At 35.2% G+C, this 23,002-nt stretch overlaps 4 protein-coding genes across 6 annotated transcripts; 3 read left to right on the forward strand and 1 right to left on the reverse strand.

The window, feature by feature from the left end:
- Window positions 1–1,160: 1,160 nt before the first annotated feature.
- On the forward strand, window positions 1,161–11,342 carry LOC108329150 (uncharacterized). Of its 3 annotated transcripts, none has more exons than XR_008246743.1 (13): window positions 1,161–1,646; window positions 2,589–3,154; window positions 3,234–3,323; window positions 3,442–3,681; window positions 4,037–4,258; window positions 4,337–4,634; window positions 4,739–5,061; window positions 5,172–5,278; window positions 5,366–5,469; window positions 5,557–5,630; window positions 5,725–5,827; window positions 10,528–10,626; window positions 11,308–11,342. XR_008246743.1 is itself a non-coding variant. In XM_017563211.2 (12 exons), exons 1-11 carry the CDS (start codon window positions 1,430–1,432, stop codon window positions 5,824–5,826), a joined length of 2,343 nt encoding a protein of 780 aa, XP_017418700.1. In that variant the 5' UTR covers window positions 1,161–1,429; the 3' UTR covers window position 5,827; window positions 6,005–7,506. The 3 variants fall into 3 exon arrangements, 1 of the variants encoding a protein (XP_017418700.1); XR_008246744.1 differs by lacking the exons at window positions 10,528–10,626; window positions 11,308–11,342 and adding exons at window positions 9,197–9,291; window positions 9,366–9,408; XM_017563211.2 differs by lacking the exons at window positions 10,528–10,626; window positions 11,308–11,342 and adding an exon at window positions 6,005–7,506.
- On the forward strand, window positions 9,494–14,314 carry LOC108329539 (uncharacterized). Its single transcript, XM_017563795.2, has 5 exons — window positions 9,494–9,871; window positions 10,528–10,626; window positions 11,308–11,352; window positions 12,797–12,934; window positions 13,515–14,314. The coding sequence occupies exons 1-5, from the start codon at window positions 9,512–9,514 to the stop codon at window positions 13,845–13,847; spliced, it is 975 nt and encodes a 324-aa protein (XP_017419284.1). The 5' UTR covers window positions 9,494–9,511; the 3' UTR covers window positions 13,848–14,314.
- A 1,245-nt stretch (window positions 14,315–15,559) lies between these two features.
- Window positions 15,560–17,211, forward strand: LOC108326867 (trihelix transcription factor ENAP1). Its single transcript, XM_017560459.2, has one exon. It carries the CDS (start codon window positions 16,067–16,069, stop codon window positions 17,018–17,020), a length of 954 nt encoding a protein of 317 aa, XP_017415948.2. The 5' UTR covers window positions 15,560–16,066; the 3' UTR covers window positions 17,021–17,211.
- Window positions 17,212–21,695: 4,484 nt separating this feature from the next.
- Window positions 21,696–22,040, reverse strand: LOC108327192 (uncharacterized). The gene has a single exon (XM_017560922.1). It carries the CDS (start codon window positions 22,038–22,040, stop codon window positions 21,696–21,698), a length of 345 nt encoding a protein of 114 aa, XP_017416411.1.
- Between the last annotated feature and the right edge of the window lie 962 nt (window positions 22,041–23,002).

Raw genomic sequence — 23,002 nt, forward strand, 5'->3', positions numbered from 1 at the left:
TAACTTAATTTATAAAGTAGTTTATTTTAATATATTAATATTTGGTTTAATCATATAGACTTTTCCTATTTCTTATGACTTTTTTTTGTCCTTTATTTTTTTCTTCAATTGAGTATTTATTTTGAAAAATTAAAGTAATTAGGTTAACTTTATCACTTGTTGTGATGTTTTAAATACTCTTTTAATTATTTTTTATTTTATAAAAATTTAAAAATAATTATCATATCAAACTGAGATGGTGTCATGTGATAATAACTGTGTGAAACGAATCGAATTGAGCTGAATCAAATTGAATAGAATTAAGTTGAGTCAAATCAAGTTGAACCGAATTCAATCGAGCTGAGCCAAACTGAGTCAAGTCGAACCAAGTTGAACTAAATCGAACTGAGTAGAGTTGAGCCGAACTGAGCCTAACTAAGTTGAACCGAGTTGAGTCGATCATGCCGAATGAATAGAGTAGAACTTAGCCCAACGAGCAGAACCTAGCTTAGTCGAATGAGCTTAACCGAACCTAGTCGAACCAGTCAAAATTGAATCGAATTGAACTGAACCAAACTAAAACTGATTGAACCAAACCAAACCAAACAAAACCAAACCGAACTAAATCAGATCAAGCCAAACAAGCTGAACCAAACAAATCGATCGAGCAGAATCGAATCAAGTACAGTCAAAACCGACAAAATTTATTCGAAAGTACCCAGTGTAAATATTTTTAGCATTCCTGTATTGATGAAATTGTTATCTTCAAAGAAATTCTTTAGGTATAAATCTAAGAGATCAAGATTTGCTTGTATCTTATTTGTCTTTATTGATTTTATATATTCTGATGTCGTTATCGTTTTCTAATTTATTTTTTTACAACTTTTTGCCTAATTTAGCTTATTATAATGTTTTTATATCTTTTGACCTAAGTTTTGTTCCTCGTCTAATTTGTTTCATATTTTAGTGTTTTTATACTTTGAATTTAATATATCTCATATTCAATTTTTTATTTTATTTCTGCTAATCTTGTCTGTCTCACAATGTTAGTATCTTTATTTTTTAAATTTAATTAATCTCATATCTTTATACCTAATTTATCTCTTATTCTATTTTATTAATTGCATATTTTATTGAATTTTCACCCTACAAAACATTCTTAATAACCACATGCCACTTATTCCTTTCCAAGGGTTTTGCCTTTGCTTTTGAGTTTGTTCCCTATTTGATTCTCAACCTCTCTCTCTCTCTCTCTCTTTCTGTGCTTTTTTATTGTCTCCATCTTCTCCAAATTTCTTATCCTTTTTTCGCATTTTGTTTCACTTCAATTTTCATTGGTCTTCGACTTTAACCCTTCCTTCCTTCTTCTGCGAATTAGGGTTTTATTTTCAATTGGGTATTTTTTCCTCCGGGGATAGTTTCCTCGATCTGCGTCAATAACTCTGCGACAATGCCTCCGAGGGTAGTGAAGAGAGGCGCTGCAGCGAAGAGGGCGTCGAGAGGATCCTCGAAGGCTGCACCTGATAACCAGCGTGAGCCAGAAACTGCTGAAGTGGAGGCCAAAAATCATGCAGAAAATTCAGCTGTTGATGTTGGAATGGAAGAAAAACACTTTGTCGTGGACCAAGAGCTTCCGGAAGCCCCAAATGGGTCGGCTAAGGTGGAAAGTAAGTCTCTTTCTTTATTTAATTTATATATTTTTGAGATTTTTTATTTGGATCTTTGGAGGGTGAGATGCGTGCAGTGTTATATGTATTTCATTATTTGCTGTATGTTCTGAATTATGTGTCATGGGGATTGTAGAAAGTTCAAAATTTTACTTGGACTTTAAGACGGGGGTCGTGTGAATTTCGGTTCTGCAAAGGTTTTAAATCGCGGTTGTAATTATGGTCATAGCTTCCTCCCAATACTTCACACTGGGGAAAATTGGAGACAGTTGTGGTTTCATCACAATCGAAGGTTGTGGTTTTCTCACAATCCTTGGCATGTGGGAAATTGCAGACATGGCGGTAGTTATTGTTTCATCACAATCATTGGCTTTGCGGAAAATTGCAGACAAAGATGACCACAGCTGTGGTTGACAATTGTGAGATTGTGGAGAGCCCCAAAACCTTGACGATGCAGCCATAATTATGATTTCAGACAGTTTTTTAAAGCCTTGTGTTCTGCACCCGTGTATTGGTTCTTCGTCAATATCTTAATTTGATTAGGAAATAACTGGTGAAAATATAGTTTGGTTGTGGTAAGGAGAAATTGATACAGCCCGTCCACCCAAACCATTTTTGAAAGTTATGGAAAACATTCTTACGATGAATTAGTTTGGATGGTGCTGCCTCTTATTGCTCCTTTTTGTATTCATTGTGTAACTTAAGATGGAAGCTGTTATATGGGATGGATATGCTACGAAGATGGGTTTTATTTATTGATTTATTTTTTCTATAGTTCCTTTCCTGATGCATATTAGTGCTGTGTTCTGCACTGGTGGATGTATTAGACCAAGAATGATGAGGATTGATTGCGAAACACGGACTTCCTTATTTTATTAATTAATGTGATGATAGAAGGGTTGTGTATTTGACTGGGGTTTTAAATATTTATTTTTTTGGCAGACAATGAAGAGGAGGTTAAGGAGTCTATAGATGAATATGAAAAAGGTGAACATTTAGATTTAGAGGATAATTATCCTGAGTATGAAGCAGAGGATTATGGTGGTGTTGACTATGATGAAAAGGAAATTGAACAAGATGAAGGTCAGGATGAGGCAGATGAAGTAGAGGAAGAACCTGAAGAGATTATAGGTGACGAAGAGGGTGATACAGGTGATGAAGAAGTTGAATATGTTTATGAAGAAGTTGAGGATGACGATGATGGTGAACATGCTGGTGAGGAGCATGAGCATGATGAGCATGCCCAGGTGCCTGACGTGGAGGAAGAGGAACACCGCGAAGTTGTAAAGGAGAGGCGAAAGCGTAAGGAATTTGAAGTATTTGTGGGGGGACTAGATAAGAATGCTACCGAGCATGATCTGAAGAAGGTTTTCAGCAAAGTTGGGGTAGTTACTGAAGTCAGGCTGATGATAAATCCCCAGACTAGAAGAAACAAGGGATTTGCATTCTTGCGTTTTGAAACTGTTGAGCAAGCAAAAAGAGCTGTGGTGGAGCTAAAAAATCCAGTGGTAATTTTTTATCTTATTGTTTAAAGCAGGTTTAAAATTGCTAGCATATTAAATCATGTTTTTATCGCCCCAATTTCAGATTAATGGTAAACAATGTGGTGTTACTCCAAGTCAGGACAGTGATACTCTCTACTTAGGTAACATATGCAAGACTTGGAAAAAGGAAGCTGTAAGTTTTTCTCTTGGTCTATTTCTTGCTGCCTTTGATACTCAAGTTATCCTTTCTAGTATTATTTCTTGCCACATTCGAGGCTTGACTTACTGCTAATTGCAACTTCTGGTGCCAGTTGAAGGAGAAACTAAAACATTATGGAGTAGAAAATGTGGAGGATTTGACTTTAGTAGAAGATGATACCAATGAGGGGATGAACCGAGGATTTGCATTTTTAGAGTTTTCATCTCGTTCAGATGCTAAGGAAGCCTACAGGAGATTGCAAAAGAGAGATGTTGTGTTTGGAGTTGATAAGCCTGCGAAGGTTTCCTTTGCTGATTCCTTTATTGATCTGGGTGATGAAATTATGGCACAGGTATCTTTATGAATCTGATTTCCTTGCTTTTGCCAAGGGTCATTACATAGGAAATACAAAAAGTATGGTTCTTTGATCTTATGGAAGCATAAAATCTACATTGATTTCCAACGTAGTGCTTCATCAGTTTTTGAATGACAGTACTTTAGGGTTATGACTTAGTTTTCTACTGATTTATAAAAACAATACTGTGGCTTGACTTTATTGTTCAATTAAAAAATTTCCACAAACTTAATCCAATTTACTCTGGAGGAAGGTTAAACTTTATCATATTTAAGAATATTTTCTGTCTCTGTGATGGTCATGGGTGTTTAGCTGTTAATAACTTGAAATGATCATGTGTATGTAACTGCAGGTTAAAACTGTATTTATTGATTCACTACCTCCGTCATGGGATGAAGATTATGTCCGGGATCTTCTCAAGAAATATGGAGAGATTGAAAAAATTGAGCTTGCTAGGAACATGCCAGCTGCACGCAGGAAGAACTATGGATTTGTTACATTTAGTACACATGCTGCTGCTGTGGAATGTGCTGATAGCATAACTAGTGCAGGGTTAGGTGAAGGTGACAGAAAGGTTAGCTTGACTTTTAAATACATTGTTCATTTGCAACTGTTAAATGTGTCATTATATAATGCTTCTTGGTTGTTTCAGGCAAAAGTTAGGGCAAGATTATCACGGCCTCTTTCCAAACCTCTTCAGAGAGGCCGTGGGAAACACAATAACCATGGGACAGACTTTCGTTCTGGTCGCAACTCTGGAAGATTGGCAAGACCTTCACGGGGTCGACCTGCTCCATCTAGTTATCCTACCCGTGTGGTTAGAGGCATTGGAAGTCGTGCTCCACCAGTTAGACCTGTTAGTGTTAGAAGTAGACGTCCTGTCACATCCATGCTAGAAAGAGACAGGCCAGTTGCTCCTCCAGCTAGAACCTTTGAAAGGAGATTGACTGGTATGAATTATATATCTATCTATACATGTGTGCATGTGTACATATCAGACCTCCCCTTCTTAGTGTGTCTTTATGAATAATAATATTGTCTTGTTGCCTGTTAGCTCCTGCATATTCAAAAAGTGGCATGAAAAGAGACTATAGTCGACGTGAGGATCTACCGCCTCCAAGAAGCAGAGTTGCTGCAGATTATGGCTCTAGGATAGCATCTCAGAGGCACACATCTTATAGGGATTATCCTGCCCGTGGTTCTGACTACCCTGAGCTACATAGAAGTAGTTCTCGTGCTGCACCAAAGAGGGGTTATGTTGATGATGGCTATGGCCAAAGATTTGAGAGGCCTCCTCCTCCCCATCTAAGTTATCGAGAAGGACGACCCCGTGACTATGAAACTATAGCTGGCTCAAAACGTCCTTATACTGCTATAGTAAGTTTTATTTCTTAAATGTATACATTTATTTTAACTAGATCATTTTAATTGTCATTTCAGTTTTCTTTTTGATAAATGAAATGTTTTACATTAATTTATCTCATCAGGATGATGTTCCTCCACGGTATGATACTGGTGCTCGCCAATCAAGATCCCGTTTAGATTATGAATACGGAAGTAGTGCTTCACAGTATGGAGATGCTTATCGTGATAGGTTAGTTTTTATCTGAACAAGGTTCTTGCATTCTCCTTGCCTCAACCCTGGTGTTTTTAGTAACTTATCCCGCATTTTGATTTGTAGACTTGGAAGATCTAGTCTGGGATATAGTGGCAGCAGAACTTCCATTTCTAGTCAAGAATTACATGGGACGTATGGCAGTCGACAGGGCATAAGTTATGGTGGAGGTGAATATTGTGGCATATATAGTCTTAAGTGTTATCTTAAACATTAATTGTTAAGTGCTTACATCTTTATTGTGTGTTGCATGTCAGGTTCTTTTGGTGGTAGTGATGGTGGTATGTACACATCAAGTTATGGTGGTGAATACGAATCTCGTGGAAGTGATGTAATGTTTCTTGTCTTTCTCAATTATAAGTAGTGTGTTTTATATTTATCTATCTGCGACACACTCATATTTGAGTGTATTGTTGATGTCATAGGTTGGGGGCCGCTCATATTCGTCCATGTACTCTGGTAGAGGTGTGGGTGGTGGTAGCAGCAGCTATATGGGTGGTGGTGGCGGCTCTGGGTCTTATTATTGAGGTAAGTTTTCTAACTTGATGCCATTGCATTTTGTAAAGTACATGCAGAAGCACCAGACTATGTAAATCTCATTTTCTCTGAGGTTTCTCTATCCTCGAATGGCATCTCCATATTTTTCGTAAGGGATGACTGGTAAAGGTTGAACACCTGGTCACTAGTGAATTTGTCTATGAACAGATCTAAATACATCAAAAAGACTGCTGTAGGGTGTGGAATTTGAAGCTTATACTCAATATGACGCCCTACCATTTGGAGCTGAGCATTACTAAGTAATTGCCTGGTTTAGGAATGTCACTAATTGAAGGGTTATGTCAATTCAAGTCTTCTCTCGATGGACAAGACAAATTCCTACTTCTTGAATTTGTGCTGTAAGCTGAAGTTGATTATAATGGAAAGAGAAATGCTGAGCATATGATGTATAATTTAACTTCGTATTATAAGGTTCCCTTATGGGTGGGAAATGTGAAAGATCACACTCCATGTCCTGTACAATTGGAAAGAACCAAGGCCCTGGATATTACTTTTTGATTACGGATTATTGGATTTTTTCCTGCTGTCATAAAGTCGGTTTTTTTCGTCACAACAGAGATATTTTTCTTTGGATTGATTATGTATTCGCCAGTGGTATGATCACGAACAAGAATGAACTACGCTGCACTTTGTGGAGCTACCATTGATAGTAGTAATATGAGCACTACTTCGGCAATAAATAAAGGAAAGTTTACGAAATAGTAACACATCCTAGAAAGCATGATGAACTGATAGTGTGTTGCTGGAGTGTTTAACATGATATCTTGTACGGAGAGGGGGAGTACAAGATCCAAATGGAGCATTGTATAATTTTCCTTGAGATCCTTTACTTGCCCCCCTCGGAATTTTTCTTTTTCTTTTTGCGATGCATCTCTTTTCCACACTTCATTACTATCCAATCCAGTTGCGTAATATCTGGAAGACCAATTACCCTTATGCTATATCATTGGAAAATGCAACTTTACGAGGTTGTAAAGTAGCTGAATGGATTCAATATCATCTGTGTTACTGGAAGATTTTGAATTTCAAGAAATTAAGGGGATTGGCGTTTTATATCCAGGTTATATATCCTGCATGATTTAACTAAACTCATGCCCCAATGACAAACAAGAACTAACCAAAATGTCATACTAAAAACTGTCTTCTCGTGAATTTTTTAACTCCAGTTGGCTAGTTAGTTTCCAAGTCGCCTTAAGTAGCAAATACTTTTTAAGTATTTAATATGTTTGGAGTCTTAAAAGGCCTTGGAAGCTGATGCCTGTGAAATTAGAATTCAAATTACTGACTTTTTTATATTTAAAAGATTCTTAGGATATTTTAACAGTTCACCTGCCTTTCAAAAGTGCTTCTAATCCATACTAGGTTTAATATAATGATGTTTTCTTTTATATTTCATGCAAATCCGAATTCTCTACATTGCTTTATGTTTATTTAGATCCTTGTGCTTCTTGTGAATGATTGGTCTCTCAGTCTGGATTTGCATTGTTCTTAGATTCTTTTTTGTTGAAAGGCTTTCATTTCACTGCCCTTCATGGTGTGTGGGATCTTACCTGACTTGTTGGATTTTAGTTTCCAGTGTGCTCTTTTTCTGCACTGCAGGGTGTTGCCCCTCACCAAGTTCTTTTATAAAATTTGTTTCTGCATTGCTCTAGAATTTTTTGTGGTTTTTATTTGACACGACGATCTCGTTACAGATTATGTAAATTGTTTCATTCATGACATTGTAATTCTGGGTAAAATACCATATAATGCTAAGTTTCGAATTACCAGTCTCGTGTTGTGGTTATGTGTGCTATTACACACTCTCGAGCTGCTATTGTTTTTTTATGGGGTTTTGTAAAATTCTTAATGGGCGAGTTATGTTTGCTTCTGATTAAATACAGACATGGTTGTTAACATTTTGTAGTTGATGTTTGACTCATTTGTCAAATCAATCATCAACTTAAGAGTAAAGCATAGCCAATAAAATCTCCGGAACTACTAAAGTACCGGATTTTTTATTTGTAATCACTACAGTGGAAGCCAAAAAAAGAAATTACAATAGATACTTTTTGCTGAGTATGAACACAGTTGATCTTCTACTGAATGTTGCCTAAAATGAATCCAATCACGAACTGGGGTGAGTACATGTAAAGTTGTATTACAATGGAATTAATTTTAAAATTTGATTTAGGTAAAATGAACTTCGAAGAATAATTTTGTTTTTAAAATAAAAGAGTGAAATTATATCTTTCTATTTAAAATTTAAATTAAAAAAAGGTAATTATTTAACAGAGCTAAATATGAAAACACTTCTGTACATTAGCACGTGGACTTTTGTTGTTTTTTCTGCACTCAAATTTGTTGTTTTTCTTGCACTCTTGCGCATCACACGGTTTTTCACTTCAGTCCTATCTGAAATATATTTTAGATTAAGTAATTTAAAATATAATTTCAGAATTTATAATTCAAACAAAGTTATGTAATTAGAATATGATTTTGAACTGCGTAACTTGTAATATTTTCTCATATTACATAAATGTAATTTAAAATATGATAATAGATTAAGTAATTCAAAGTACTATTTAAATTGCATAATCTAAAACATGATTATTTAATCCGAAATATAATTCATAATTGTATAATATAATATTCCAAATTAAGTACTTTAAAATATAATAATTTAGAAATGTCCTGGATTACATATTTTAGGATATAGATGAATTAATTATAAGATATAATAGCAAGTAGAATTGATTATTGAGTATGGGATATTACAACAACGACATATTGATATTATATATGGTGAACAGTGCAAATGTGCAAATGTTCATACAATAATACAAAAACATCACATTCTCCAAAATTTCTGACATTGTTATAAAGTATTTTGTAACTTAAATCAATTGAATTGCGTTAATTCAAATACCTTTGCTTTCTACTTTTTTTTTTAATTCTTACTCAGTCTTTTGAATTTATGATATTATAATTCATCTCTTGAAAGTATACAAATATCATATAATCCCCCAAAACATTAAAGGCGATTTTTTTATAATTTGAAACTAGAAAAGGGAAAAATGATAGCTATTTAATAATTTTAATAATTAAACAACATTATTATAATTTTAAAGACTAATTTTAGAGCTACTATCCTTAATTAGCAAACTTCCATTCCTGACAAGAGAATAACATTAAAATATAATTAAGAATTAGTAAATTAAGTTTGAATGGCAATAAAAACTATTTTAGTGGTATTATAAAAAATTATTATTAGCGAAGCAATGCGTCATCATTCCCTGGGTGGAAAGTAGGTTGTTGTCAAAGGTTGTACAGTAATCTTGTTTTGCATGGACATTGCAGGCACGCAATGTGAGGTGAAAATAGTGACAAGAGTCAGAAGACAAAACTGAGTGTATAAATCACAAAGAAAGGAAAAGGAAAAAGAAGGAAAAGAGGTAAAGATAGATTGATGAGAAATAACATGTGGTTTTTATTTGCGGTGGAAGCATCACCTTTCTGTTTGTTTCAGCTTCATAATGAAAAAGCCGCCAACGATCTTGTCCTCTTTGCTGTTGTTGATGTTCACGTTTCCTCTGTTCTCCATCCCCCAAACGTAGAAAAAAGGAAAAGCCAAGAACGAAGTCACCCCTTTGCAATTTCTCTGCATTCTGGAAAATGGGTCGTCGCCAAAACGATTCAGATTTTGGTAGGTTCGCTCTTTTCGCCCTCTTCTTGATTGGCACAATCTCCTGCTCCGCGGTGTACCTTTTCCTTTCCGTGATCTTGAGACCCAACAGTGAATCTCTGCCTTCGGCGGAAGATGAGGGTCCAAAAGAAGAGCAATGTTGCAGAGGGGTTGAGAATTTGGAGCTTTGGGGTGAGGCTGTCAAATGGGGTTCTGAATTTGTTTTGAATTCCTCCGAAGAATGTTGCATGGCGTGTAAGAGAATGTGTAACGGTGAGGGAGGGCCCTGTTTGTGTAATTCCTGGGTTTATTGTGGAGATAGAGAGGCGTGTGGACCTAGATTTGGTGAGGTATCGTGGCATTTCTTTTTGTTTGCCACTCTAGATTTAATTTATCATATTAGGCATGTGATGTAGGATATTTAGCGTGTTGATTAGCTCTTGCACTTGCTTTTGGCTTCACGTGTAGTGTTTTTTTATTGTTAGTGTGCAGTTTTCATTGGGTATACTTCCCAATGTTAGATCTTGCCCAAGATTCAGTTTTTGTGTCACTTGTTCCCAAGGCCTGACCCCAGTGGTTGTGTATTGGGTACTCGTGCTCCATATTGGAGGTCCGATTTTCTCATGCCAATGAGCCTAAAGCCAACATTTCCTATCCTCAGAATTTAAATGACGCTGTTCTCAATTTTTTCCTGCTTGCAATTGGGTTTTATCATACTTTATATTCTGATTGCTGAATACTTGATACATGGCGAACACTTGGAGATTATCACAAATACGAATCTAGTTGCTTCATGCCTTTGTGCTTTAGTTTAATGGCTTGATTTGGGAATTTGGTTGGGCATAAGAGTATCATCGTTGTAAAGATTGCTGTTCTAGCTTGGTGTAGTTTTTTATCATTGCCTTGAATTAACAATTGAATAAGAATGAAATTTTAATCCTTTTTTTTAAGAATAGAATTTTGGAGGTACTTGATAGTTGATTCTATTTTCCTGCTTTCGTTTCAGTGTTGGTTAAAAAAGCAACAGGATGCTTTAAATCCCGATCGACGAGACTCGGGAGATCTTGTAATGTGGACTTCTGGGTTGGTCTTTCGTAAGGGAGAGGTAGGAATATTATTTATTATAGTTTGTTCTATCAAATTATTTTATTTGGTTTGTAAAAGTATTTTCTTTTCTGATTAAAAAAATCATTGCAACAAAGTGAAAAACTAGAAAAAAAAAACAAGAGATTTGTCATGGAAACCTCCTCAAGAATCCGGTGTTAAGCTCCAACCATATGCATTAGATTGTAGAAATTTTATGTCATGGAGTAACCTGTTTATGGATGAGAAACAAGGTAGAAAGAACTGCAAAATGTTTTTCCTCTTTGAATTGTTATAAAAGGCAAAGAGTTTTGCTATACAAATGAATATGTGGTATTGTATTTCCTGCCAGTTAATCTGTCAATGTTTCGACCTTAATGCTTTTAAATCTTCTCAATTACTCTGGGAGGATCTTCTGATATCATGTCGCATTACTCCCTATATGTATTTTGAGAATCCTGCTTTAGGTTAGAATCACTTCATTCTAATGTGCTTATCAGTTTTTGCCCTTAATTGTATCCCATCTTTTTTATCATAATTGAATTGAAGTGTAAGCATTATGCAATGATTTATGTTCACATAATTTGCTCAAATATATATTCTCAACATCCTTTTGTTTTCTGCTCAGCATGAAGCTATGTGATTGTTGAATACTAGATCTTTGAGCAACATATAACTTTTCCTTATACACTTGTATTTTTAGGAAATCGTTGGTATGGAAACGGACCATGGAATTCTTCGTATAAAAGTAAGTAATTCTCTACATACCCACTGTATTATATCATTTTCATTTGCACCTTTTTACCCTGGTTATTTTACATCTGGTATGCCAGATATGTTTTTCATTTTTATGTTGTTTCTATCATGTAATTCTTAATGTTAAATCTAACAAACAAACGAGACACGTCCAATGTGTTTGAAAAAATAGAAGTCATCTAGCTCTTATTAAATTGCTTCTCTTTATGTATTAATGTGTGTGAAGGGGAGGGACCGATAGATGCCATACATGTTTTGGTTTATTAGTATTGTTTTTTGTATCATTTAGTCATTTTACAGATGGACTAGGAGAAGTTTGACTATGCATAAGAAGTTTGTTAATTGGCTTGCTAAGAGAGAAAAATAAGGAAAAGAATGGGAAAGGAGCATCTCTAAAAGCTAAATTTAGCTTGCAATAGAGAATAAAAATTTAGGAAAATTATATGAAGTAGCTTCTACAAATTAGCTTTTGCAGAAGTTAGTTTTAACTCTTAGAAAATCTCATTTAATTTTTTTTTCTCTCGTACTTATCTTTGTGGAGAGAAGCTTGTTCAAATGTACTTGGAGATAAAGAGAACATAGATTTTTACACTTTGTTTATAATTTCTAGTAACTGCACCTATTTTTGCCTTTTTTCCAAAGCAGTATCTAATCACATGCTTTTCACATGCTGATTATTTTTCAGCTTGAATCATTCATCTATTATCTACTTAGTCTGATTATTTTTGTGAAACTTTGCATAAGTTGCAGCTGATAGCATCAGCCAAAGTTTTGGAAAAAGCTGATAGCATAAGTTGCATATTTTGTGAACAGATTATGTAAAGCAGGCTATTGGAAAAAAATAATTTTGAGCAGATTATGTACATATGTGACTTTTTTGAGTGATTTAGGTTCAGAGACATTTGAAAAGGTAGTTCTTTTAATGCATACAAGCTTGGAATACAGGATTATCTAGTTCCAAGGAAGATGGCTTGTCACTAGGGTTGATGCTAAGTGCACTTGTCGACCAGTGTTTAAGGCAAGTTCAATATTAAAAATGCAATTTTGGATAGAGCAGTGAGTGATTTCTGTGTTGACATATTCTGTACCAAGTAGTAGGTGTAGCTTGAAGATGTTGCACTTGCACATACTGTCATCCAGCCTTATACTTTTAGTTTAGAGTGTCACTGGATAGGAGGGGGAAGGATTTTTTAATTTTGAACTCTGCTTCAACTTTTGCCCTTATTTGATGAAGATTCTGTCTTCTCTGAGCCTTAATCATGTTGCTAGCCTTCTAGTAAAATGCAAAGTTATATCATGACCAATATCTAGATATAATGGCTTGACTTTCTACAGATATATGTATCTGGGACAGTCTAATGCTCTCCTAGTTATGCGATAGATAGATTGAGAGGAAGAAACTGAAAAAAATGTGTTCTAAACTTTCATTGCCACAGCTTTTACCCGAATGCGCACCAAATTCTGTCTTCTACATTCTTGAGCTCTTGGCACTGCCTCACTGTATTGGTTGTCAGATTCATAGAGCTGAAAGCCGAGGAAGCTTTTGGGATTCAAAAGGAAATCACATAAAAAGGGTAAGATTTATTATGTTAATAACTATAGAAAATTGTGCATAAGTTCTGCATAGATTTGCTGCTTGTTTTAATCAATTTCTTTGTGAATGAATTGATTTTGGTTGACAATGTATCTGCTCATCTGCTCATCACATGACTGGTTGTTGTATTTTTATACTGCCTGCAAATGTTACTTAAATGATTTTATTTTCCTTTTCGGGATTCTTTATAGCAATATTTCGTGGTAATTATATTTGACTTGGTTACACTCTGTTCTTCTGCATTTTATTCATGGTTAACTCAACTTTTTGTGGCCCTCTGCTTCTTCTATCGGCCATTTAAAGGAAAAAAAAAGAGAGGATAAATCAAGTAGTGGATCCATTTGTGTTTAATACTGGTTCTATCCTATACCTGCATCTGCTTAATTTTTATCCTAGCTTTCTTGTTTTGAAGTAGTTGAAGTTTCTTCCTGAATGGTGGAAACTTGTCCTCTGCTGGCTGCTTTGTTCTTAAGTTTAATTTCTGTACAACTTACCTCCAGATTATTGATTATTGACAACCCCCCTTTTTTTTGTGTTTTTGAATTTGAATGTTGTTGTAGACTCCATATGGTCCTCCTTTTGCACTTATTCAAGGAACATTGGAATCCCATGGGTCTATTTTCAAGGATATTCCAAAAGAGTACTGCCCTACCGTAAGAAGAGGATCTGTAGCATGGGTTGGTTCTGGTCCAGAATTCTTCATCAGCCTTGCGGATCACGAGGAATGGAGAAATCCATACACCGTTTTTGGCTATGTTCTATCTGAGGATATGGAAGTCTTAGAGAAAATTTCTCAGCTTCCAACTAAATCTGAAATCTGGAATAGCATTAAGATCTCTATCTTGGAGAACCCAGTTTCATTACGTTTTCGAAGAATGAACACAAAGTCTTGAATCCTCAGTTTCATTGATTTGTTCTTTCAAAATTTTCCTTATTTGTTAAGTGATAAGGGGTTCAATATGGATCTTGGGCTCAAGTTGCTTTCAGCCATTCTAGCTGATTGCAAATCAAATAGAGTAGAGTGAGTGAGTATACAAGTTTTATAGGTATGTCTGTGGATATTTCGTGCTTCTGTTATTTCATATTTCCTTGCACATAACATAGTGTTGAAGAAAGGGCAGCATCATTCTCATCATCGTAGACAACAAAAGCATACTGGAAATGGGATTATGTCCCAAGATACTAGCTGATGACACCCATTTGCAGGCATTATTGTGTGCTACAAAATTAGTGAACATTTCTTCATTCACCATCAGATTAGGTGGACCCATAGAACAGAATAATTGACTCATTGTATTGAAGTTTGTGCCTTGCACTTCTTGCCTTTCATCACACAAAAATATTTTTTGAAGTTTTAGTATTTTCTCTTGTTAGGTAATATTTTGTACATTTCTGGAAGGAACTTCAATTTTTGACATATCAACGTGGCAAGTTACTTCATATAAATAAGATATTGACAAATATTGGAACATTTATCTATCCTGATAACTTCTAATATAGTCCAAAAGCCTGCAGTTTTCATGTGTATGTAACTTTCTGGGAACCTAGAAAATCAATCTATTTAAATTAACAATTACTGGTTCAAGTGGTAAGACTATGCAATAGTAAGCTGATAAAATCAATATAATTATATGAGAAGAATAAAAAAGCGTTCCTTTAGAAAGAGTCAAAAGGGAATATCATAGTTGACAAAACAGGATACAGTAGACCGTCACAGAAGGAGTGAATTTAACTCTATTACATCCTGTAACAATTTTGGAGAGAGACAGAAGGTTTTAAGTGTGATTATGTCTGTTTGAAAGCTCGAATTACGTTGTGGTTAAAAGGAACTTCAATGATAACAACCCGTGAGCCAATTTTATTTTTTAATTTAAATTTAATTAAACTCAAGATGATATTAAAGACCATTAAAAAAAACAATAGAATCCAAAATCATTATAAATTTTAAATACAATCTAAAAACAAACATAAAAAATAAAATTAAGTGAGTGTACAAGATTCTTAAATAAAATTAAGCGAGTGAACCAAATTCTTAATAAATTAGACTTAAAATTAATCGCTGTGAAAATTTTAACTTTTTTTATTAATCTAATCCGATTCAATTCGTAACGAACTAGACTCTCAAATTTCAACTCGATAAGTACTCTTATTTTTGAATAATCAGTATTTTTCTTTAGTATTTTTACTTTAAATATTTTTTAAACAAATTTAGAAAAGAACCAGTTTAAAATAAATTTAACCAAAATAATTACATAATAACCTTTAAATTAAACGAATAATTCGAGTAAGAAATGTTTGTTTGATTGTAGGATAGATTTCGGTATAGTATCAGCAACAATAATTATCAATACTTTAATTGGAAGTTAATTTTGTAATACTTTTAGAAATATAAAATAAAATGTTGAAATATTAGAAAAATACGAAAGCTTAATTTGTATTAGTATAGAAAAGGAAATAAGTAGGAATTTAGGTAAAAGATGTTGAAGGTTTATGGTGGGGAATCTTAGCGTGCATAGGATCGTACAGAGGGTGATTTTAGGGGTAACCCAGTGTAAGAAAAAATGAGTTGATAATTTAAGAAAATATAAAGTTGATAATAAGAATTAATGAAGAAAGAGGAGAGGAGTAGAGTGAAGGGAGAAAGAAGGAGTGGTATAGTGGTAGTAGTGCAGTAGTAGTAGAAGTGAGTGCTGGGTCAAGAAGGCATTAAAAATGTTGGGAAAAGCACACAGCCCACCCTTGGCGGTGGGTAACTTTAATAACACCCACCAAGTGCCCACCCCACAAACAGCTAATTTTGATGATAAGGGAAAGGGAATTGGTCATGGCCAAAGTCAGAGGTGGACCTCTCTCCCCCGCGGCGCACGTTAGCCCCTCTCCATCTCTCCCAAGCGGTGGTGGCCTCCTCATCCACCCACGTCACAAATTCAGCCGCACATCCCTCCCCACTTTAACAACAACCATGCTCCTTTCCCTCCACCACACCCAACAACAACAACAACAACCCAAACAACCTTTTCACTCTCTTCTCCTCTTCCCCTCCTTATCCTCCGCCCCTCTCCTCCCTATCCTTCACCCTCCCCCTTAACCTAAAAACACTACCTTTCTTCCCATGGCCTCCCCTTCTTCCCCCACTGATTCCAACCCCCCCTCCGCCCTTCCCCTCACTCTCGCCGCCCCTCCCTCCACCTCTTCCCGCCGTCTCCCCCCGCCATGCTGGACCCCAGAGGAAACCTCCGCCCTCATCGACGCCTACCGCGACAAGTGGTACTCCCTCGGCCGCACCAACCTCAAAGCCACCCACTGGCAAGAGGTCGCCGATGCCGTCACTGCCCAGTGCCCCAACGCTTCCCCCACTGCCAAAACCGCCGTCCAGTGCCGCCACAAGATGGAAAAACTCCGCAAACGCTACCGCACCGAAATCCAACGACTCCGCTCCCTCCCTCTCCCTCGCCTCATCAACAACTCCTCCACCGCTTCCCCCTCCTCCTGGGTTCACTTCAAATCCATGGATTCCATGGAAAAAGGCCCCAACAAACCCCACGCCGACACCACCACCGCCACCAACCCCAACACCCCCACCAACAACCTCAATTTCCCCGACGACGACAACGACGACGACGATCTGTACGAGGAATTCAAGAACGCCCCCGGATCCAACACGCGCAGCCTCAATAAACTCTACAAGAACGGTTTCGGATCCGGATCCGCCTCCGGGTTCCGGATCCGGATCCCGGCGGGGGTGCCAAACCACACCTCTTCGAAATTCTTCAACGCGCCTCCTCCCGGCATGGTGCCGCGCAACGGCGCGAAGAGGGAGCGTGAGAGCGACGCGGTGGCCGAGATGGTGGGCGCGATAAAGGTGTTGCGTGACGGGTTCGTGAGGATGGAGCAGATGAAGATGGAGATGGCGAGGGAGATTGAGAGCATGCGAATGGAGATGGAGATGAAGCGCACGGAGATGATCCTGGACTCTCAGCAGCGGATCGTTGAGGCTTTCGCCAGGGCCGTTTCACAAAAGAGGAGCAAGGGCAAGTCCACGCCTTCTCCCTCGTCGCAACCCTGATTATGAATATTGGGTGCTTTATGCCTCTAAGGTGTTTGATTAATCGTGATTAGTATGTTCTCTTTCTGTTTTAGGTAGGTTCATATTTCTATACTCTTCTCCTGCAACTTTTGCTCTTGTCTGGGATCTGTTTATTCATGTTTAATACTCTAGGCTCGGTCAATATGCTTTTAAGCCTTTCATCTCCTTAAGTCTATTTCTCTGTCTCTTTACAAATTTCCTCCTCGCACTTTTCTTTCATTACCTCTAACTCTCTGTACTTTTTCATTATTCTAATTACCTTCTTAGCTCCCCTTATGTTTATATAATATTTTCTCTTTCAATAACATTTTTCTGTTTGTAAGACCAAAACCATTGCCTTGACTTAAGCTAAAGTTGCACATAGGCTCTAAAAATACAATTCAGGTTGTAGTAAATTATGTGGGTGCCTTGTGTTTAAAAGAAAATTGTTCAACTGGGGACAAAACTGAAGGAATTTGGCAGAGGATTTTGAAGCATTTATAATGAGTTAAGATGGAGATTGAACTGAAAATACATGAATCTCTTTTCATGTTTCATGTGTCTTGATCAGATTAAACTGGACGACAAAAAAAAAATACAAACATATTATAAACTTAGGATAACTTCAAAATGCGCAAAAATTTATTTACGGGTTATCTTTCCTTTAACCCAAGTATAAGCATTTCCTCAGAAATGGTTTCAGTAATAACATCAAAATAGTCTTGTTATTGTACGAAAAAACATGTTGAGAGAAAAGGTGCTCTGAATGCTCAGAGATCTTGTCAGCCAAAAGAGTATCAGATAAAAAAGGATTGTCATGCGTGAGATCTTTACTAGTAAAACCTTCATAGTTGCTGACTTTTTACTGGGCGATCCTTCTATACCCTTTTAGAGTAAGGGCCTTTAAAGTAAGGAGTTTTGATGTGGATTAATTAAATTGTTATGTGTAATAATTTCATCCACACTTTCAAAGATCGCAGAGTCTCTGGTCATTGGTGGTTCGTGACAGTGGAGGATGCAACGGTGTTGCAGTAGCAGCAGTGAATTGGAAACTCTGCTTTCTCATGAGAAAGAGATTCACCATTGATTCGTGAATGTGAAGGAATTCCGCGATCCATTATCTTTCAACTAAAGAAATGTCACGTCATCTAACAAATTGAATCCACTTATAAAAGTATCAAAACCCTTCTTTTTAAAAGGCACCACACTCTCAGCTATTTTATATTTGTATATCTTCTCTTTTTAAGGTTTTAAACAGCTCTTTTTCATAGTTAAAAGTCGTAGTTAAAGAGTAGTTCAGAGAAGAACATTTGTTTCTCAAACTCAAGATAATATAAAGATAGCAGAGTTTGTAAAGGAGTAGACATGGATAAAACTCCAAGTGTTCTCTACACTTGCAACACTTGTACAAGTACGAGTCTTTAATTAATTTTTTAGTTATTTTATACATGTTTTTGAAATACTTTTTAACCATCAAATGATCATCCTTTGGGGAACATTTTTCTTAACTATCAAACGAATCTCCTCTTCCACCTGAGAAATTTTGGAAGTTTTAAAAAGATGTTTTTTTCTTTCTTCTTAAATTTGGTATCTTTATTTTTGAAACATTCAATTTCATCTTTCAATTTTCAGTGTTGTTCTTCCATCTAATTTTACTAATGTTAGCAGTGTTTTAGGAAGAAGAAACACATCAACTGAAATATTTCTTTCATAAAATAGATAACCAAATTAAATATTTTAAAAGTAAATGTTCAAAGAAACTGAATTGAATCGTGTAAATAAGAAGAGAAACTAAAGAAACATTTTAGCCTTTTAATAAGGATCAAGTATATTTTCCAATAGAGTGTTTCCACATCATCCATGAATAATAACTTTAGCCAAAATCTAAAATTGATTATAATATGTAGTAAGAAATCTATTGTAGAAATATATTGTCTGATGTAAATAATTTATAGTGAATGATGAATGAGAATGTTTTATTATCATATTATTTAGCTCTTATTTTATTATAATATTACAATAGAAAATTATATTAGACAACCTCTGTGAAAATGAAACACCTATTTAAGAACTTTGTTTTAATTATATATATATATATATATATATATATATATATATATATATATATATATATATTATATTAATCTTTAAGTTAAAACAAAAAAAAAATCAATATAATTTGTTCTCAAATGATTGTTTTATTATCAATAAGATTTGAAGATATCAATACTATATTACAATTCAATAAAAAAACATAAAAGAATTTAATTAGAAGAACTTTGGGATAGACAAAAATATTAGAAAAAAAGAAACTCTTGGTTAAATTTTGAATGTTTTCTCGTATGGAGGTAGCTACCTTTTGGCAACAATACCTAGTCAAATCCAGAAATCTTACAGTGTATATATTAAGGGTCGAAAATCAAGAGGGAAATTAAATCTGGACTCTGGTAAAAAATATGTTGCCTCTCCTGTTTTCACCCTGTCACTCTCTGTGTGTGTGTTTTTCTAAACGGCTTTTTTCATTCATTTATGTTACTGTAAATTACAACACAATTTGGCTAACAAAAGAATAACAAAATAATTACTGTTTTAGTATTTATAATGTATGATAATTGTTGATAATCTTTTCATTAGTAGAGACCTCTATATGTGTCCTCAATAAGTTTTATCACATTTTTTTCTTGTTATAAATACGGATAAAAATACGAATAAAACTTGATTTTTGAAACGTGTAGATTCATTACTTTTAAAGACTTATTTGTGCTATATTATGCACGTCTCTTAGTATATAAGAACTTCTCGAATTTGTTAAGATACTCAAAATCTAGCAAGATAAACTCTTTTTAAAGAGTAAATATATTAAGGATAATAAATAAATAGGAAAAGAAATGAGATAACCAAAAAAATGTGAGAGGAAGAGATAGAAGAGATGTGAGTTGAGTGATTTTGGAAAAACTATTGGACACCTTATAGGTGGAGGAATGCTTTATGATGGGCCAAAAATCGCAAGGTTTGTGGAAGAAAAATCCAACAATAGCTCAAAGTTCACAACCATCACAACTTGCAGAAGAAGGAAAAAAAATCTAGCAACAATTGGACCAAGGTCTTCGACATAACTTTCACTTATCAAGAATAAGGTTTTAAAATTTACAACTAACTATTTGTTAGCTTTTGCATTATTTTTTCAATGCTTTATTTTATAACAATCCATCACATATTAAAAAAAAGATAAGATATGAAAAGAATGAAAGAAGAAAATCTTGAGTATCATATAAGATGTAATGCACCAGAGCTAATATAATAAGCTATATGAACCAATCCAAATTAAGAAACTTAACACATAATGTAGTTAGTATAACAAGCTATATGAATCAAAGACACTTGACCTGTGTTAACGTTTTATCAATCACAATACATCTCCACAATTCTTGTTGTTATTGTTGTGTTGTGCTTATTAAATCATATGCATGTCAAATATTTATAAGTGCTCTAGAGATCATGCCAAGATTTCATGTATTTGGCAAATCATACATCACCCCTAAAGGATATGAAAATCATTAAAAACTTTCTTTAAATTAAAATTCTTACAACACATAAAATTTTAATTACAAAGTTTAACATTTTAATAATGTGTAACACCCCAACTAAAGCATAAGCATCCAACCATCTTCATTCAAAACTAAATTAACAACTACAAAGATCAATAATTAAATAAGGTGATATTTCCATACGCGAATTTTAGGGCTTTATTTATACAAGATCAATCCACCACAAACTTTCATGTTTCTGCTATCTTATCTAGGAATTCCTTTCTCCTCTTTAAAATTCAAGTCCATTTTTCTCAGTGTGTTCTCTCTTTCTCTCAATTTTTACGTGTCTCCCTTTTACTCTCTCCCTTCCCCTTTTTTTTTTCTCGTTCAATAAAATCCCTTTTATTTTCAAATAAAATCTATTATAAATTAAAAGTAACCACCTAGACAATGCTTCCTATAATATCTCAACTATTTTTTAAAAACATAACTACTACATTTCAAATTTTATATTTTTTAGCTTATTTTATTTCAAGGTCTTTACTTCCTACACCCCCATTTATAATTTCTACACCTTAAAACACAAAGAAAAAAGATATTCTTGCCCTTAGGCAAAAATATAACTAAAATCAAACAAAGATTTCCCTTCAAACCTCTTTCCCTAGGTTTTGAACTCACATCCATTTAATCCAATACAATCATCTTTACCAACAAACCAACATATTACATTGAGAATATTACACATCACAAATTTAACAACAACTCAATATCATGTATTGCACTTATATAAACAAAAATAAATAAATAACATAAAATTTTATATTCTACTTAAGACTTGAACACGTGATCACTTAGCCCATCAAAGAACTCTGACCAACTACGCTACCCAACATTTTGTGAACTCACGCAGATTATAATAAAAAATACTCAAGTCTTGTTACTATTATTCATAAACCCTTCAAGTCTTACATTCACCTCACCTCAAAAGAATTTTCGTCTCTGATCTACACATCGAAAAGATAAGAATATTCTTTCTTCATAAATTCTTCTAACTTCCAAGTCATCTCTTGTGTAGCTTCATCCCAAAGAACCTTCACTATATGAATGTCCTTTCCTCACAACTTCTTGATTTGCTCATTTAACACTCATATCGGTCCAACATATATGGTTAAGTCCTCCTTAACTTGAATGTCATCAACCTCCAACACATAACCAGGATTTGGGACATACTTCCTCAATTGAGATACATGAAAGACGTTATGCAAGTTCCCCAACAAAGGTGGTAGTGTTATCTCATATGTTACTGAACCAATCCTCCTAAGTACTTGATATGGTCCAAGAAATTTCAGAGACAACTTCCTCAACTTGATTGTTCTCCTAACTCCTGTCATTGGTGTCACTCGCATAAACACATGATCTTCAACTTCAAACTCCAATGGTCTCCTCCTTTTATATGCATAAGACTTTTGCTTGCTCCGCGTCGCCTTCATCTGTTCGTGAATCATCTTCACCTTGTCGGTGCTCTATTGCAACAACTCAGGGCCTACTGTTACAGATTCTCCATCTTGAAACCAACACAACGATGTTCGACATCTCCTTTCATACAAAACTTCAAAGGGTGTCATCTCGATGCTAACATAGTAACTATTGTTGTAGGTGAACTTAACCAATGGTAGAACCTAACTCCAGCTTCCAAGATGATCCAAAACACACGCCCTTAGCAAGTTTTCCAAGGATTGAATGGTTCTTTCAGGTTGTCCATCAATATGAGGATGATATGCCGAACTCATCAATAACGGTGTACTTAAAGCTCTCTACAATGTTTAGATTAGCTCTAGCTTTTCCTAACAAGGCTACAGAGATTAGATTAACTTTGATTAATGACACATGTAGCACATCACTAAAGGCCATAGTCTTTCTAGTTGTGAGCTTTATTAGATATTTTCCTTTACTTAGAATAGGAGTTGAGAGTTGAAGAAAAAGATATTTTTTAGACGTGGAAACGAACCAGAGGCTCAAGACACGGGTTAAGGCATTTCTAGGGATCAAGAACTCCATCACTAGTGCAGAAAGGGTTTTAGACGTATGTTATTTTGGGCTTTTAACCTCAGATCCCGATCCGACGTCTTTATGGGTGATGTTAACCAAAACCGACGTCTAAAGGCACTATAGACGTCGGACATGACATTAACCGACGTCTACTATAGCTCGTGTCTTTGGGTAACGTAGTAGCACCTTCTTTCTCATAAGAAAAGCTTGCGTCTTTTGGACCTCTTATGGCATTTCAACCGAAAACCGAATCTGGATCCTTGCCTAGTTTCATTCCAACCGCCAATGAAAAAGAATACGGTGACATAAGAACTAGGCAAGGACCCAGGTTTGGTTTTGGGTTGAAATGCTATAAAAGATCCAAAAGACGCAAGCTTTTCTTACAGAAAACTAGCAAAGGGAG

The sequence above is a fragment of the Vigna angularis genome, chromosome 2 (genome assembly GCF_016808095.1).
Source record: "Vigna angularis cultivar LongXiaoDou No.4 chromosome 2, ASM1680809v1, whole genome shotgun sequence".
Lineage (NCBI taxonomy): Eukaryota > Viridiplantae > Streptophyta > Magnoliopsida > Fabales > Fabaceae > Vigna > Vigna angularis.